Genomic DNA, 17,756 nt, shown 5'->3' with positions numbered 1-17,756 from the left:
TGGGCGACCTCCAAACCGTCACGGTCGACGAACAGGAGCTGCGTGTCGTAGTTGATGTTACGCACCTGGCGGAAAAAATACGTTGCCAGGGCGCACCACCTAGGAGGAGGGTCGACGTAAAGGTATCGCTGCAAGGTCTGAAGGCGGAATGTCGCGACCTGGGTGCGGACGCACACCAGCGACTGACCGCCCTCCTCAATAAGGAGACTCAGAACCTGCGCGGCAACCCAGTGCATCTTTTTGTCCCAGAAGAAGTCCTTGGATGTCAGCGACAAAACCAGGATGAGGGACCAAAGTGACCAGCCGGTACCACAGCATGGCAGCCACCAGCTGGTTTATGACCAGCACTCGATTCCTGTAAGATAGTACTCGAAATTGAATTTAAATTCCACCTTCTGCTGGATGGGATTTGAACCGTGATCCCAAGAACATTAGCTTGGAGTTCTGGATAACCAGTTCAATGACATAACCATCTCCTCCCTCAGCTTTTAATTTATTGTAGATTTATTCAATAAGCTTAATTTAAATTCATTAGCTAGCTTGGATTTGAACTTACATCTCCACTACTGGATTAGATTTCACTTCAGTCTACTTGGTTAGTCCAGGCCTGTGAATTATTTGTCCAGCAACATGACGCAGCACCTTACCCAAATCTGATCACTATTCCAATATTGTTCACGGAACTCAGCTTTGTGAAAAGTAGCTGCTGTGCTTCCTACATTTGAACTGGAACTACACTTCAGATTTCATTGATGTAAAATGCTTGGAACATCCTGAGCTCAAGTAACGCTATATCCCTCTAAACCCTTCCTATTCATATGCCCATTGAGATTCCTTTTAAATGATGGAATTGTACCAGCTTCCATCACTTCCTCTAGCAGCTCATTCCATACACCCTCTGTGTGAGAAAGTTGCCTTTAGGTCCCTTTTAAATCTTTCCCATGTCACCTTAAACCTATGCACGATAGTTCTGTACTCCCCCACCACAGGGAAAAGACCTTGTGTATTTACCCTATCCATGCCCCTCATGATTTTATAAACCTTTGTAAGGTCACCCCTCAGCCTCAGACACTCCAGGGAAAACAGCCCCAGCCTATTCAGCCTCTCCCTATATCTCAAATCCTCCAACCTGGCAACATCCTTGTAAATCTTTTCTAATCCTTTCACGTTTCACAACATCCTTTCAAGAGGAGGGAGACCAGAATTGCACACAATATTCCAAAAGTGGCCAAACCAGTGTCCTGTATCGCTGCAACAGGACTCCCAACTCCTATAGGAGAAAGTGAGGACTGCAGATGCTGGAGATCAGAGCTGAAAATGCGTTGCTGGAAAAGTGCAGCAGGTCAGGCAGCATCCAAGGAGCAGGAGATTCGACGTTTTGGGCATGAGCCCTTCTTCAGGATTGAGGAAAGTGTGCCAAGCACACACTTTCCTCATTCCTGAAGAAGGGCTCATGCCCAAAACGTCGATTCTCCTGTTCCTTGGATGCTGCCTGACCTGCTGCGCTTTTCCAGCAACAAATATTCAGCTCCCAACTCTTATACTCAATGCTGTGACCAATAAAGGAAAGCATACCAAATGCCTTATTCACGAGCCTATCTACCTGTGACTCCACTTTCAAGGAGCTATGAACCTGCACTCCAAGGTCTCTTTGTTCAGTTACATTCCCCAGAACCTTACCATTAAGTGTCTAAGTCCTACCTTGATTTGCCTTTCTAAAATGCAGCACCTCACATTTATCTAAATTAAACTCCATCTGCCACTCCTCAGCCTATTGGCCCATCTGATCAAGATCCTGTTGCACTTTGAGGTAACCTACTTCGCTGTCCACTACACCTCCAATTTTGGTGTCATCTGCAAATTTTCTATTCATACCTCCTATGTTCACATCCAAATCATTTATATAAATGACAAAAAGCAGTGGACCTAGCACTGATCCTTGTGGCACACCACTGGTCACAGGCCACCAGTCTGAAAAGCACCACCACCCTCTGTCTTCTAGCTTCGAGCCAGTTCTATGTCCATTTGGCTAGTTCTCCCTGCATTCCATGGGGACCCTTGTTGAATGCCTCAGTAATCCTCTTTGGTACTTCTTCCAAAAACTCAATCGTGTTAGTCAGACATGATTTCCCACACACAAAGCTATGTTGACTATCTTTGCCGTTCCAAATACATGTAACTCCTGTTCCTCCGGATTCCCTCCAACAACTTGCCCACTACCGATGTCAGGCTCATCAGGTCTCACCCTGGCTTTTCCTTACCACTGTTCTTAAACAATGGCACCAGGTTAGCCAACCTCCACTCTTCCAGCACCTCACCTGTGACTATCAATGATACAAATATCTCAGCAAGAGGCCCAGCAATCACTTCCCTAGCTCCTCATAGACTTCTAGGGTACACCTGATTAGGTCCTGAGGATTTATCCACCTTTATTCATTTCAAGACATCCAGCACCACCTCCTCTGTAATTTGGACATTTTTCAAGATGTCACCATCTATTTCCCCACATTCTGTATCTTCCATGTCCTTCTCCACAGTAAACACTGAAGCAAAATACTCATGTAGTATCTCCCCCATCTCCTGGGGTTCCACACATAGGCCGCCTTGCTGATCTTTGGGGCGCCCTATTCTCTCCCTAGTCACCCTTTTGTCCTTAATGTATTTGTAAAATCTCTTTGGATTCTCCCTAACCCTATTTGCCAAAGCTATCTTATGTCCCATTTTTGCCCTCTTGATTTCCCTCTTAAGTAGAGTCCTACTGCCTTTATACTCTTCTAAGGATTCACTCAATCTCTGCTGTCCACATCTGACATATACTTCCTTCTTTTTCTTAACCAAAACCTCAATTTCTCTAGTCATCCAGCATTCCCTACACCTACCAGCCTTCCTTTTTATCCTAACATACTCTCTCTGGACTCTCATTATCTCACTTTTGAAGGCTTCCCACTTTCCAGCTTGTCCCCTTACCTGCAACATCCGCCCTAATCAACTTCTGAATTTTCTTGCCTAATATCGTCAAAATTAGCCTTCCTCCAATTTAGAATGTTTGCTTTTAGATCCAGTCTATCCTTTTCCATCACTATTTTAAAACTAATAGAATTATGGTCGCTGGTCCCAAAGTGCTCCCCCATTGACACCTCAGTCACCTGCCCTGCCTTATTTCCCAAGAGTAGGTCAAGTTTTGCACCTTCTCTAGTAGGTACATATACAAACTGAATCAGAAAATTTTCTTGCATACACTGAATAACTTCCTCTCCATCTAAACTCTTAACACTAGTCAATCCCAGTCTATGTTTGGAAAGTTAAAATCCCCCACCATAACCACCCTATTATTCTTACAGATAACTGAGATGTCCTTACAAATTTGTTTCTCAATTTCCCTCTGACTACTGGAGGAATCTATCCCAATAAGGTGATCACCCCTTTCTTATTTCTCAGTTTCACCCAAATAACATCCCTGGACATATTCCCAGAAATATCCTCCCTAAGTACAGTCATAACATTATCCCTTATCAAAAACGCCACTCCCCTCCTCTCTTGCCTCCCTTTCTGTCCTTCCTGTAGCATTTGTATCTTGGAACATTAAGTTGCCAGTCTTGTCCATTCCTGAGCAGTCGGTAATTACAGCAATCTGTAATTGCTATGATATCCCAGTCCCATGTTCCTAACCATGCCCTGAGTTCATCTGCCTTCCCTGTTAGGCCCCTTGCATTGAAATAAATGCAGTTTAATTTATCAGTCCTACCTTGTTCTCTGCTTTGTCCTTGTCTGCCCTGACTGTTTGACTCGCTTCTTTTCTCAACTGTACCAGTCTCAGATTGATCTCTTTCCTCACTATCCCCCGGGTCCCACCCCCACCACCTCACTAGTTTAAATCCTCCCGTGCAGCTCTAGCAAATCTCCCTGCCAGTATGTTAGTCCACTTCCAACTTAGGTGCAATCCGACGTTCTTGAACAGGTCACTTCTACCCCAAAAGAGATTCAATGATCCAGAAATGTGAACTCTTCTCTCCTGCAGCAGCTCCTCAGCCACATATTCATCTGCACGATTGTCACAGATGTGTTATCGTTAATCTCAAACAGAGTGTAAACTGCACCATCCCCATTCACCCTGCAGGACTACTTTACAACTTAGTAGAATCATACGCATTTTCTATCAGTTAAAGTGGGAGGAGAGCATGACAAATTTTTCAGTGTAGTGATTTGATTAGAGTGGAGTTGTCTGATAGATGAGGTGGTCCATTTCAGTCAATTATTTTGAAGTGAAAATGGCTCATTCATTCTCTGATCCCGGCAGGTTGTCTGAAGGGCATCATCCTTTCAGGAAGCAGTGGATACCAGCCTGTACTCATGCAGCTGCTGCTGAATGAGACAACAGTGATGGTACAGATTTGCTGTTGCTTTGTTTTTGGTTACTGCAGTTGAGCTTATATTTAAACAGGCTTTCAGTTCTAGAATTTAAGGATGCTCAAGAGAAAGGTATGTTGCTGAAGCTTTTCCTCTTTCATTCATCAGAACAAATGCAAGGGTACAACATCTTAAATGGTCACAATGTATACTGCCAGAGAAAAATGTGCTTATTGGTTAACAAGTCAACTTTAATTGGCAAACGCATTAACATAGAGAAATCAATGAGCAGATCTGGGCTGTCCAAGATAATGGATAATTCAAAAAGGCACAACAACCATTCCTTTGTCTGCAGAGAACACGTCCCTATGCATGAATGTATGTTGCCTCTGGCAAGTGTAAATGGGCTTGGAACCATTATTAACTGAACTGATCACCTTAAGTTGATTATTTGTGTAGCTGGACACACACTCAGGATTCATTTTCTCCTGTAATATAATTTATTGTGATTTTTGAAAGTTTGCATTCTTACATTTGTCCTGATGAGGGCAAGGCAAAAAACTTTACAACATTTCTTTGTTTCAGTAATGTTCAAGTGTGTATTTATTTGGTCCAAATGTCAGCCGTGCCCACAATGTACAAAACCATTGAGCCATTGGGAACTCTTTCAGATATTTGACCTATTCCTGATGCTATTATAATAAATAATGAGGATTTTGCTCATCCTAGAAACTCAATCAACCCACAGCCATTCTTACTTTCAGTGAGTAAACCTTAAAATATCTTAACACCTGTTAATCTTGTCCAAATAATCAAAAAGTAATTGAAAAACCACATCAAATATAAACTAGCTTATCAAAGATGAGAATGTCATATCCCTTCAAGTTATCTGAACCATTGCTATTCTTGGGCCTCAGCCAACTGGAAATCCGACGTACAGCCTTGTGTTCAAAGTACTTTTGTAAGAGAGTGCAAGTAAGGGAGCGGGAGCGGGACGGGGCGGGGTGGGGGTGATGGCAAGAGCGTTTACACTTAACTGATAACAAGTTTCCCAGTTCTTCTTCAGATTTCCACAAACTGACCAGTAAGAGTCACCGGAACTGGAATTTACTGGTTTTCCCATTGTAAGTTTAGTTGGAAGAGGGACATGGAAATCAGGAAATTGGCTGGACAGCAAGATTGGAATTTGTTGGAATCAAGTGATTTGTTTGGAGACCACAGCTGAAAATTGCCAGAACTAATTAAGCCAATATCATTTTCTCTCGCGTATTTTCCTATGTAAACCTGAGACAGAAAGGTTTGATGAGCTGATAGTTTTTGAAATTTGCTGTTACCAATATGGTCATTGAGGGTTTGATTCAAATTGGCTTTATACAATAAATAAAAAACTCTTATAACGCTTATAAATGTGTCTTCCTCTCAGGAAATGTCATAGAGTCATACAGCATGGAAACAGACCATTCGGCTCAACTCATCCATGCAGACCAGGTTTCCTAAACTGAACCAGTTCCATTTGCCTGCCTCTACCACTTCTTGCAGCTTGTTCCATATATACACAACGCCCTCTGTGTGAAAAAGGTGCCCCCAGGAACCTTTTAAATCTTCCACCTCTCACCTTAAACCTATGCCTTTTTATTTTGGACTCCCCTACCCTGAGGAAAATAACTTGGCTATTCACCTTATCTATGCCTCTCGTGATTTTATAAACCTCTGTAAGGTGACTGCTCAACCTCTCACACTCCAGAGAAAAAAGTCCCAGCCGATCCAGCCTCACCTTATAACTCAGACCTTACAATCTCTGTAACATCCTTGTAAATCTTTTTTGCACTTTTTTCAGTTTTATAACAACCTTCCTATAGCTGCAGTTTGTAAATATATTCCTTTGCAAGCTATTTTATTCTTAAATAGTGGAGATGCGAGTGCATAAACTCGCTTTATTTTGAATCTCTCTGATTGTACACATAGTCTGCAATACTCTAGGGATTTATAGAACATTGCAGCACAGTGCAGGCTCTTCGGCCCTCAATGTGAAACCAATCTGAAGCCAATATAGCCTGCACTATTCCATTCTTGTCCATGTGTCTATCCAATGAATATTTAAATGCCTGTAAAGTTGGCGAGTCTACTACTGTTGCAGCCAGTGCAACCCTACTACTCTCTGAGTAAAGAAATTACCTCTGACATCTGTCCAATATCTATCAACCCTCAATTTAAAGCTGTGTCCCCTCCTGCTAGCCATCACCATCTGAGGAAAAAAGCTCTAACCCTCTGGTTATCTTATATGTCTCAATTAAGTCGCCTCTCAATCTTCTCTCTAATGAAAACAGCCTCAAGTCCCTCAACGTTTCCTCATAAGACCTTCCCTCCATACCCGACGACATCCTAGTAAATCTCCTCTGAACCCTTTCCAATGCTTTCACATCCTTCCTATAATGCGGTGACCAGAACTGTACGCAATACTCCAAGTGCGGCTGCAACAGAGTTTTGTACAGCTGCAGCATGACCTCATGGTTCCGAAACTCAGTCCCTCTACTAATGAAAGCTAACACACCGTATGCCTTCTTAACAGCCCTATCAACCTGGGTGGCAACTTTGAGGGATCTATGTACATGGAGGCCGAGATCTCTCTGCTCATCTACATACAAGAATCGTACCATTTGCCCAGTACTCTGCATTCCTGTTACTCCTTGAAAGGTGAATCACCTCACACTTTTCTGCATTAAACTCCATTTGCCACCTCTTAGCCCAGCTCTGCAGCTTATCTATGTCCCTCTGTAATCTACAACAACCTTTGCACTATGTACTACTGTACTGACCTTATTGTCGTCCGTAAATTTACTAACCCACCTTTCTACACCCTCATCCAGGTCACCTATAAAAATGACAAACAGCAGTGGACCCAAAAAAGAGTTCTGCCATTGTTTCCCAGTGGTTTTGGAATTAGTGGCAATGCCCAAACTGCAAGCACTTCATATTACTCATTAAGAATTAGTTCCCCTTTTATTGTCTGTCTATATAGGCAAAGTCATAGAGATGTACAGCACAGAAACAGACCTTTCAGTCCAACTTGCCCATGCCGACCAGATATCCCAACCCAATCTAGGCCCACTTGCCAGCATCCGGCCCATATCCCTCCAAACCCTTCCTATTCATATACGCATCCAGATGCCTTTTAAATGTTGCAATTTTATCAGCCTCCACTAGTTCCTCTGGCAGCTCATTCCATACACTTACAACGTTTTCATGCAGAGGGTGGTATCTTTCCCCTCTTACCCTGAACCAATCTCAGATTGATCTCTTTCCTCACTATCTCCCTGGCTCCCATCCCTGCCCCCACTAGTTTAAATCCTCCCGAGCAGCTCTAGCAAATTTCCCTGCCAGTATATTAGTCCCCTTCCAATTTAGGTGCAATCTGTCCTCCTTGTACCAGTCACTTCTACCACAAAAGAGCTTCCAATGGTCTAAAAATGTGAATCCTTCTCCCATACACCAGCTCCTCAGCCATGCATTCATCTGCTCTATCCTCCTTTTCCCTTCCCAATGTGTACAATGACCTTCAGCTGGCCCCTCTCGTCTTGAGAATATTCTGTACCCTCTCTGAGACATCCTTGATCCTGGCGCCAGGAAAACAACACACCATTCTTATTTTCCGCTGCTGGCCACAGAAACGTCTATTTGTACCTCGGACTAGAGAGTCCCCTAACACAATTGATCTTTTGGAACCTGACGTACCCCTCATTGCATTAGAGCCAGTCTCAATACTAGAAACTTGGCTGTTCATGCTACATTCCCCTGAGAATCCATCACTCCCTACATTTTCCAAAACAGTATATTTGTTTGAAATGAGGATAGCCACAAAAGACTCCTGCACTGGAGTTAACCCAACTATGTGACTGTATCTGAGACATCCCCCCCTTCCTATAACTGCCATCCATCACACACCTTGCTCTTGTAAACTCCTCATTGCCTCTAACTATCTCTCCAACAGATCCATTCGATCTGATAGAATTCGCAACCAACGGCATTTATTGCAGATATAATCCTCAGTAACCCGTAACCTCTCCCTAAACTCCCACATCCGACAAGAAGAGCATTTCACTCTACAAAACGCCATTTTTGCTTTTTTCAATCTATGGACCCAGAAAATAGCACTGTCTTATTCCTCTACAAAACACTGCTCCAGTTAAATTAATACTAATGGCTTATATTTTTAAGTTTAATCAAGAGACATGTCTCAATATAACCTATAATCAAGAAAGAACCCACTCTACTCACTACTGCAGACTTACTATAAGGCCACGCTTAAAATACTCACTTATCTGTTTCTGTGTTGTGACCTCTCCCAAACAGGTTCCTCCAAGATTAGTTGTGAATTTCACTATTTGTTCATTTTCCCAGATGCACTCCAATGTCCAGTGATACATGAATTCAAACAACAAAGGCAGTAACTGCACAAGTTCACTGCTATGTCAGTTAGCAATGTGGGTTTCTCTCTCCCTCTCTCTCCCTCTCTCTCCCTCTCTCTCCCTCTCTCTCCCTCTCTCTCCCTCTCTCTCCCTCTCTCTCCCTCTCTCTCTCTCCCTCTCCCCTGCACTGACCTCACCATGTGCTTCCTTTGTCTGTTTCGCTCCTTTTAAAAGTGCTGTTATTTTGATCTTTTTTTCTCCAAAGTTCCAAAACAATGCAACAGCATATAAAACAGTAATTGCTGCTCCTGGAATTCGACACCTAAAATACCTCAAAAAAGGAGCAGCCTGTTACAGCCAGAACTTTTTCCTGTCCTCCATCTTGGATTACCATATAGTTTTCTCAATGTGAAATTTAAATAATCAGTCATCATTATCATAGTGAGACAAAATGGATGAAATTAACGTGAAATGACCAAATCATAGCATCACTCTGGGTCTATTGGTGTTAACTCATCTTCCCTACACTATCAGACTGATTAGAGCAGGTTTAACATATTCACCATAGATCCTTATGAGCAGGCAACATTATTGACTTTCCCGCCAAAATTTGTACTCTGCATTCCACACCCCCAGCAACTAGAACATGGCATGATAACATCTTAACAGTTACAGAGTCATAGAGTCCTACAGCACAGAGACAAGCCTTTTGGTCCAAACCGGTCCATGCCAACCAAAATGTCCATCCACAGTAACCTCATTTTCCTGCCCTTGGCTCATACCCTCTAAACTTTCCTATCCATGTATTTGTCCAATGCCTTTTCAATTTTCTTAATGTATTGTGCAAGTTGAATGGAGTGCTGGGAGTCTAGTTAGTTGGGGGAATCATAGCCTCTATAAATCAAATGTAGGTTAGGTGCATTAGCCACTGGAAATGCAGGGTTACAGGGATAGGGTAGGGGATGATTCTGGGTGGCATGTACTTTGAAGGGTCCCGTGGACTTGTTGGGCCAAATGGCCTGTTCAAATACTGTAGGGATTCTATGATTCATTAATTTTGGGAACAGTTGGGCATTTCTGCACAGATGTAACTCCAAGGTGGTATGTAGCCTCCTTGATGCCAGTGACCAAGATGTCACAAGTAATCTTCTGGTGGGAGGTGAATAACCAGAGGCCATAGTCCACATTGGATAGGAAGGTGTTCTGGTCGGGTTGTTACCAGTGAAGAAGAAGGTCTTAGGTTGCAGGGGAATATCGACAGATCAGTCAGATGGACCTGATAAGTATGAGCACTTTGGAACAGGTAACAAGTCAAGGGAGTACTCAATGAATGGCAACATACTAGGATGCTCAGAGAAACTGAGGGATCTTGGGGTGCTTGTCCACAGATCCCTGAATGCAGCAGGACACAATAATAGGGTAATTAGGAAGGCATTTAGGACACTTGCCTTTTTCAGTCATGGCATAGATTATAAGAGCAAGGAAGTTGTGTTGAAGCTATACAAGATTTTGGTTAGGCCACAGCTGGAGTACTGTGTGCATTGAAGAGCATGTAAAATAGACTTAGAAGAATGTTTCTAGGAATAAGAAGCTTTAGTCTTGAAGATAGTTTGAAGAGGTTAGGAATGTTTACCATGGTGAAGAGAAGCTGAGGGGAGCTTTGATAGAAGTTTTCAAAATCATGAGGGGTCTGGATAGAGTATTCAGGGAGAAACAGTTCTCACACATAAAAGGACAAAGAATGAAAAGACACATTTTAAAAGTAATTTGCAAAAGAAGCAAACGTGAAGTCAGAAGTAAAGTTAGTTTCACACAGCAAGTAGTTAAGGTTTGTAATGCAGTGCCTGTAAGTTGGTGAAGGAAGGAAGGTTCGCTTAAGTCTTTCATGAGTGTATGATTACCTTTTTGACTAGAAACAATGTGTAGGGTTACAAGGAAAGCAGCAGAATGGCACTAAGTCACGAGGTTCATTTGGAGAGCCGGTGCAAGTCGCCCTTCTATAGGAGGGATGTTGGTAAACTTGAGATGGTGAAGACAAGATTTACAAGGATTTTGCAGGAATGGAGGGTTTGAGCTAAGAGGAGAGGCTGACTAGGCTGGGGCTGTTTTTCCTGGAGCATTGGAGGCTGAGGCATGACCTTATAGAAGTTTATAAAATCATGAGGGGCATGGATAGGTGAATAGCCAAGGTCTTTTTCCTAGTGTGGAGAAGCCCGGAATTGGAGGGCGTTTATTTAAAGTGAGAAGGGAAAGATTTAAAAAGTACCTGAGGGGTAACTTTTTCACACATGGATTGATGTGTGTATGGAATGAGCTGCCAGAGGAAGTGGTGGAGGTGGGTACAATTTACAAAATTTAAAAAGCATCTGGATGGTTATATAATAGGAAGGGTTTAAAGGGATATGGGCAAAGTGCTGGCAATGGGACTAGGCCAGATTGGGATGTCTGGAGTGAAGAGCTGTATGACTCTATTCTACACTGTAATAATTCTGTAACTTCCCAAATCTGTCCCCCAGTTTAACACACCAGACCTTACTGTATTTAAACATGGAACAGTGATAATATGTCAAATTCTTTTAGTTCTTTTAAAATTATCTTTTTAATAAAAGGCATTCTGTATTTTTAAATTAAGCCTGCCTTAGAAGTTGTCTAATTCTTGTAAGAGGCCATAATTTTTCTCATTATCTATAAAGCAGTTACAGGCATATGGCCATATGAATGTACACATGAGCATAAAATATAAATACATTTTCAATATATAGTGATAGTTCTGGCAGTGTTATTGACCTGAAATGTTAACTGTTTTTCTGTCTCTGTAGATGCTACCTGACCTACTCAAAACTGGCTTGTTTTCATTCCAGATTTCTAACAACAGTATTTTATCTTTTATCGATTTGTGCATCTTGTTGAATAGAGAACCAGTTGATAATTCCATCTGTACTGGTGTTTTATTCAGTGTTCCTCCACATGTGGAAAGGGCCTGCATTCGCGGGTGGTTCAGTGTATGCATAGAGTCACTGGTCGCCATGGCAATGAATGTCCGACCTTAAGCAAACCACCAGCTTACAAACAATGCCAGCAGAAACCTTGCAATGGAAGCATCAATATCAACACGATCACCTCACCCAGCCTTGGTGAGTGTCACTCCTCCTCTTTTACATAAACCATAGATTGTGGACAACCCGAAATCCCGACCGACTAGGAAGCACAGGAAGCTTAGCACTGATGTATGGAATATCAGATCTTCAGCAAAGAGCAAAAAATGAACTTTTGTCAGAATGGGCTTGTTGTATATAAATGCACACTGTGATTGGGATAGGATTGGAAATATATAAATACTAACTGTAGTCTTGACGGGTTTGTGTATATATAAATACTGTCTGTAGTCTTGACGGGTTTGTGCATATACAAATACTGACTGATTGGGATGGGTTTGTGCATATCTGAATACTGACTGGTTTGAGCATAAGTGCTGAGAGATAAATGGGAAGGGGTTGGGGCTGGGGGAAAGGGAGTTGGGAATGAGATAGGTAAATGAAGATGGGGGGCTGATGGTGATAGGTCGGAGTGAAGGGTGGAGTGGATAGGTGGGAAGGAAGATGGGAAGTTCAAGAGTGTGGTACCGAATTAGAGGGTTGGATCTAGGATAAGGTGGGGGGAGGGGAGATGAGGAATCTGGTGAAGTTGACATTGATCACATGTGGTTGGAGGCTCCCATGGCGGAAGATGAGGCGTTCTCCTTCCAGGCTTTGGGTGGCTAGAATATTCTAGTTAGTAACTATCAATGTCAATGAAGAGCACATTGTAACAGTGTGTTTTGATCTGCCAGCTGCCTTGACGTACAAGTGTACAGGAGATCGGTGGACAGTATACTGCAGGGTCATCCGAGAGAAGAACCTGTGTCAGGACATGCGATGGTACCAGCGCTGCTGCCAAACCTGCAGAGACTTCTACGCAAACAAGCAATACCACGGTAGCTAATCACAGGTTTTTCTGCAGCGTCAGATAATTTAAGAGGAGCTTCAACTCTGCCTGAACCTGAGCAGAACTGAGGTTTGTAGAATTTCTCAAACTGGACGAGAACAATGTTGAGGCATGCTGTGGACTCCACACAACAGTTACCCACAGTCCGCACAAGATCTCTGCAGTTTTGGATTGTGCTGCATGAAACAGCTTCAAAAACCGAAATAGTGACCTTTTCAAGAACTGCTCCCTATGAACTTCCTTTGGTTCTGCATTGACCTATTACTGCAACATGAACAGCCTGACCGAATCAGTGGGGAAGGAAAACTTAAGCAGTAGCCTTCTTTTTATTCAAGAAAAAGGTGTTTATAATCTTTCACTGCATGTTTTTGCGGAGTTAATATTATGGATTTGAATTGGTTTCTAAAAAAAAAAGCAAAAGACAATAATGGAACTGGAGAATTGTCCCTTTAGTGGACAGGTCAGGAGATGTGTTTAAACCCCAATCCACTGCTTTTTTTCCCTCTTGTCATTCTGGATTATATTAATAATGTAACAATTCTTTCCATCCAGAGTATTGATCAAACCACTTCAGGAACACATTTATAACTTGATAACTTCATTTATAGCAATTTGAGTATTTACAGGTTTTTTAGCAATACAAAGGCAAACTTGAATGGTGCTATTTAACCTTTTCACTGCTGTTCTAGCTTTGGGGTCAATCATCTTGTAATTGTGATGGACTCCTGTTTGACAAAAACAGGAAAAGGAGACCAAACAGTTAACACTGGTGGAAAATCAAGAACAGCATCGCTGCTAGTGAGAGCACGAAGCTAATCCTGTTCGGTTCCCCAGATTTTCGACCAATACATTGTGAACTTGCTTGAGTGTGCAGAGATTGAGTGCATTGCTGTACGAGGATGTAATCTTTGAGCTCCAACAGCCCAACGTTGTGTTTCCTCTTTATGTGAGCACATGGTTAGTTTGAGTTGGCTATACTCCTGCATAGCCATAATGCAACCTTAGCTGCCTTGCACTTATAACAACTGATATACTTTGAAGAAGGGACTTAGCAAGGGACTGAGAAATGGCTGCCTTAGCATGTAAGGATAGTGATGTCAACATTTTCTTAATCAGAAAGAAATATTGACCCTTTTGGCCATTCCTCCCCACCCTGATAAATGTTAATGCCCCTAAAGAGCACATGAGCATCAGTGAAATGTAGAAATTGTTACGGATGTATTTCATACACTTGTCACTTTCTGCCTACATGCGTGAGGTAACAGTCAGTGACAAACAGATATGAGCTTGTATAACATTTCACTGCACTGAGATCCATGTCTTAGACTCACCAATGACACAGCACACTGATAGGTTAGGCTCTCTTCTCCAATATAAATTTCAATTTCCTATTTTGACTAGGGTTACATGAGAGCTTATTTCCCAAATCCCGTTCATTAGACTTCATAAAATTCAGTTCAGAGCAACTATTAAAGGACTGCAAAGGGTGAATGAAATAGTTGTCAAGTTACTCACAAAGTCACAGAGGATACATTTGGTCAAGACAGTCTCTCCAGCTTCCATGTAGTTGTTTGGAAATGAGGAGCAAGGTGAAGGTGTGGGGCTTCCCACTTCTGCAGATATTTTGAACAAAGCCCAGCAATTTGGAAACTCACTTCTTTTGGGAGGTATCATTTTGAGTGTCATATAAACCCCATTTCCCTTGAGACCAGAGGCTGTCACCAAAATCTGGGATTGAAATAAGTCAACTCTCTTTTTTGGCAAAGTGAAATTAGTTCTGCATGCTCTTTCTCCTGTAGAGATGTTAAATAGAACTCTCAGCACAAAATCTGCCCTCTACCACAATTAGAACTTCCCTTACTCTGTAGAATCTCATTGTATGCCTTTCTCCCCCATGTGTTTTCTCTAGTTTCATCATAAATATTTGGGTGGTATGGTGGCTCAGTGGTTAGCACTGCTGCCTCACAGCACCAGGGTCCCAGGTTCGATTCCAGCCTCGGATTCCAGTCTGTGTGGAGTCTGCACGTTCTCCCTGTGTCTGCGTGGGTTTCCTCCGGGTGCTCCGGTTTCCTCCCACAGTCCAAAAATGTGCAGGTCAGGTGAATTGGCCATACTAAATTGCCTGTAGTGTTAGGTGCATTAGTCAGAGGGAAATGGGACTGGGTGGGTTGCTCTTCAGAGGGTCGGTGTGGACTTGTTGGGCCAAAGGGCCTGTTTCCACACTGTAGGGAATCTAATCTAATCTAAATATATCCACTTATTCATTTCAACAATACTTAGTGTTAACAAATATTGTGTTCTCCCCACACTCAAAAATAATCTTCTGAATTCCTTGTTTCATTTATTAATGTCTTATCTTTGGTGTGCCCTGATATATTTGCTATTATAGGGTTCTCTCCCCATTTGAAACAATGGATAGAAGGAGATACTCATTCGTATGCCAATGTCAACCCCTTTTATTTTGTCATTCATTCATGGGATGAGGGTATCTCCAACTCGGCCAGCATTTCACGCCCATCTCAGAGGGCAGTTAAGAGATAGGAGTTAAGGGTGGCACAGTGGCTAGCATTGCTGCTTCACAGTGCCAGGGATCCAGGTTCAATTCCAACCTCAGGCGACTGTCTATGTGGAGTTTGCACATTCTCCCCGTGTCTGTATGGGTTTTCTCTGGGTGGTACAGTTTCCTTCCACCGTCCAAAGATGTGCTGATTAGGTGGATTGGCCATGCTAAATTGTTCATAGTGTCCAGGGATGTGTAGGTTACATCAGTTAGCTAAGGGGACTGCAGGTGGGGGAGGGTGGGATGTGAGGGTCGGGCGTGTTGGGCTGGATGGCCTGTTTCCACACCTTGGGGATTCTATGATAACCATATTGCAGTCAGTTACATGTAGGCTGGACCAGGTAAGGATGGCAGTCTCCCTCCCAAAAGGGCATTAATGAACCAGATGGTGTTTCCCAGCAATCAACAATAGTCATCTTAAAAGTCTTAATTCCAAATTTTTAATGAATTCAAGTTCTACCATCTGCTGTGGTGGGATTCCAATCTGGGTCCTCAAAACTGACAGTCCAGTGATAATACAACAGGCCGTCACCTCCCCCAGCACAGAGTGGTCACACTTTGGCAGTATCATATCTAGCCAGGTAGATTTCAATTCAGTTCCTTCTCCTCTTCTTTCTCCAACAGGGAAAATCCCTTACACTATTGTGCACAATCTAAAACCAATGGAAGTGCTAAGACTTTGAAGCAAATGCTTTGAGTAACAAAGTGTCATGAGAGCACAAAGACACAGAAATCAACAGAAAGTCTTTAAGTACAGCAATATATCTACTCACAGTTTTCCTTAAAAGTTCTTTGGTACATAGTGCTGTCCTCATAACCACCAGATCTCTCTACCTTTTATTCCAAATTAAATTATGAGAAATTGCATGAGTGTTTAAGTGATATTATCAGAATTTCAAATAAATCTTCCAACTAGCTAACTTCTGGACTGAGGCTCCAGCTTGAATATTAATAGTGAGCCATGACATTCGGGAATGCAACAGAACTGATCTGGAAAATCCACCTTGTATGTTCTCACTGGGCACTCCAGATATGAGTCGGGTTCTCTAACTCACTGGGTGGCCAGGCAAGTACCAATAATGCAATCAAGTGAGGAAATGGTTTTGGAAGCCACAACAATGTCAACTTACCAGCCACACCCTGACATTCTCCCAGCACAGCCAACAAACTCAGTCCCACAGCAAACACCATCTGCATGCTTGATGACCCTATTCTCACACACCCCATGCATAACTTATCACTGTGTAGTTCTAATTATTTATTTTAAAAATGTGTTTTAATTTGCATAAAGTATAAATAAAAGGGCACATTTTTTGATTGCTCACTTCTGACTGAGCTTGGTATGCACCAGGAAGATATACAGGAACAGCCAAGCACAAAACATCAGCCAGAAAAATACTAGTAGATGTGCAAAAATCACCAGTGGCTGAGCAGGGGTCTCATGGACTGTTCTAATCAAAGTTAAAGTTTTACACAGATGAAAGCAATACATGGATCTCACTCTTGATCTGTGGCTTGACTTAACCACTAAACATAACCTTAGCCCCTGGTAACAGACAGTAGTGAAAAGGTTTTTCTGTTTCAGTGTGTGGCAGAGCTTGTAAGCTGCTTTTGGTGTTTAATGGTGCTATATTTTTTGCAATTTTTACTTGTTTCATTTCAGTCTTTTTTTGCAGCAAGTAGTGTACTATTCCTATTGAACTGTTCAATGTTAATTGCACAAGTGACTGCCACTATATTCGACATGGTGCTATCTTATTGAAACAATAATCTTTGTCAGAAGATGCTCGTTATCATCATAATGTGATACGGAAATATATTCATCACGATTAGCTTTTTATTTACAAAATGCAATGTCAACGGCAGTTTTGCCAACACACATATTGTATGGATGGCCTGCAGTATACTTATGGTTCTTTTGTGTTGGAGAAAGAACAAAGAAAATGCTTGAGAAATTATAGTGAAGGCTAATGAACCCAGGCAGCCCGTCCTCCCTTTAGTGGAAGAATATTTTGCAGAATATTTCACATTAAATTTATTTTCATCAAGTAAGAGTCCCATGATGCTTTGACTATACATCTGAGTTTGGATTTCTGCTCTGCCATTTTCTGGGAGAAATGTTTGGAAAAAAAGGAAAAAGAGCAATCTCATTGGACTTTGACTATTCTGGTAGCAATCTGATTCAACAATTTTGGTGTTTTGAATGAAGCATAGCAGTTAATCTCTACAATTAATCTCCACAGAGCCAGAAATGAGAAGAATACAAGCAAGTGGTGAAGGCCTCTGGGAACCAAACTCCCGAGGCTTAATGAAGGGTCCTGCCTGAAATGTTGACTCTCCTGCTCCTCTGATGCTGCTTGACCTGCTGTGTTTTTTCCAGTTCCACATTTTATCGACTCTGACTTTCCAGCATCTGCAGTCCTCACTATCTCCAACCAAAATCCAGATCCAAAATCATC

At 42.3% G+C, this 17,756-nt stretch overlaps 1 protein-coding gene across 1 annotated transcript in view; it reads left to right on the top strand.

Moving 5' to 3' along the window:
* The window catches only part of adamts17 (ADAM metallopeptidase with thrombospondin type 1 motif, 17), a 686,029-nt gene extending 668,626 nt beyond the window's left edge, over positions 1 to 17,403 (top strand). Inside the window, exons 22-23 of the mRNA XM_043677648.2 lie at positions 11,710 to 11,887; positions 12,583 to 17,403. Of these exons, the coding sequence (XP_043533583.2) occupies positions 11,710 to 11,887; positions 12,583 to 12,734 (330 nt within the window). The 3' untranslated portion in view covers positions 12,735 to 17,403. The remainder of the gene's footprint in view (positions 1 to 11,709; positions 11,888 to 12,582) is intronic.
* Positions 17,404 to 17,756: the final 353 nt, after the last annotated feature.

The sequence above is a fragment of the Chiloscyllium plagiosum genome, unplaced genomic scaffold (genome assembly GCF_037043375.1).
Source record: "Chiloscyllium plagiosum isolate Xiang-an unplaced genomic scaffold, Cpla_swu_hap1 HiC_scaffold_39, whole genome shotgun sequence".
NCBI classification, from domain to species: domain Eukaryota; kingdom Metazoa; phylum Chordata; class Chondrichthyes; order Orectolobiformes; family Hemiscylliidae; genus Chiloscyllium; species Chiloscyllium plagiosum.
Note: the sequence above shows the minus strand (reverse complement) of the source record. Positions and strands in the feature narration are given on the sequence as shown.